This window comes from Crocuta crocuta, unplaced genomic scaffold (assembly GCF_008692635.1).
Source record: "Crocuta crocuta isolate KB4526 unplaced genomic scaffold, BGI_CrCroc_1.0 scaffold528, whole genome shotgun sequence".
Classification (NCBI taxonomy): Eukaryota; Metazoa; Chordata; class Mammalia; order Carnivora; family Hyaenidae; genus Crocuta; species Crocuta crocuta.
Window position 1 is genome coordinate 1,132,269 of NW_027530010.1, and position 217 is coordinate 1,132,485.

Below are 217 nucleotides of genomic sequence, written 5' to 3' on the forward strand. Positions count from 1 at the left end.
GACAAGCTGAAGATCCACATGCGCAAGCACACGGGCGAGCGGCCGTACTGCTGCCCGCACTGCCCGGCCCGCTTCCTGCACAGCTACGACCTCAAGAACCACATGCACCTGCACACGGGGGACCGGCCCTTCGAGTGCCACCTGTGCCACAAGGCCTTCGCCAAGGAGGACCACCTGCAGCGCCACCTCAAGGGCCAGAACTACCTGGACTACCTGG

General features: G+C 65.0%; 1 protein-coding gene across 1 annotated transcript in view; it reads left to right on the plus strand.

The window, feature by feature from the left end:
- ZBTB7B (zinc finger and BTB domain containing 7B) overlaps nt 1-216 on the plus strand; it is a gene marked incomplete at its 3' end in the record, with an annotated part of 2,242 nt that extends 2,026 nt beyond the window's left edge. The window contains 1 exon segment of the mRNA XM_077764053.1: nt 1-216. This exon segment is cut by the window's left edge and continues 4 nt beyond it. Coding sequence (XP_077620179.1) covers nt 1-216 — 216 coding nt within the window.
- Between the last annotated feature and the right edge of the window lies 1 nt (nt 217).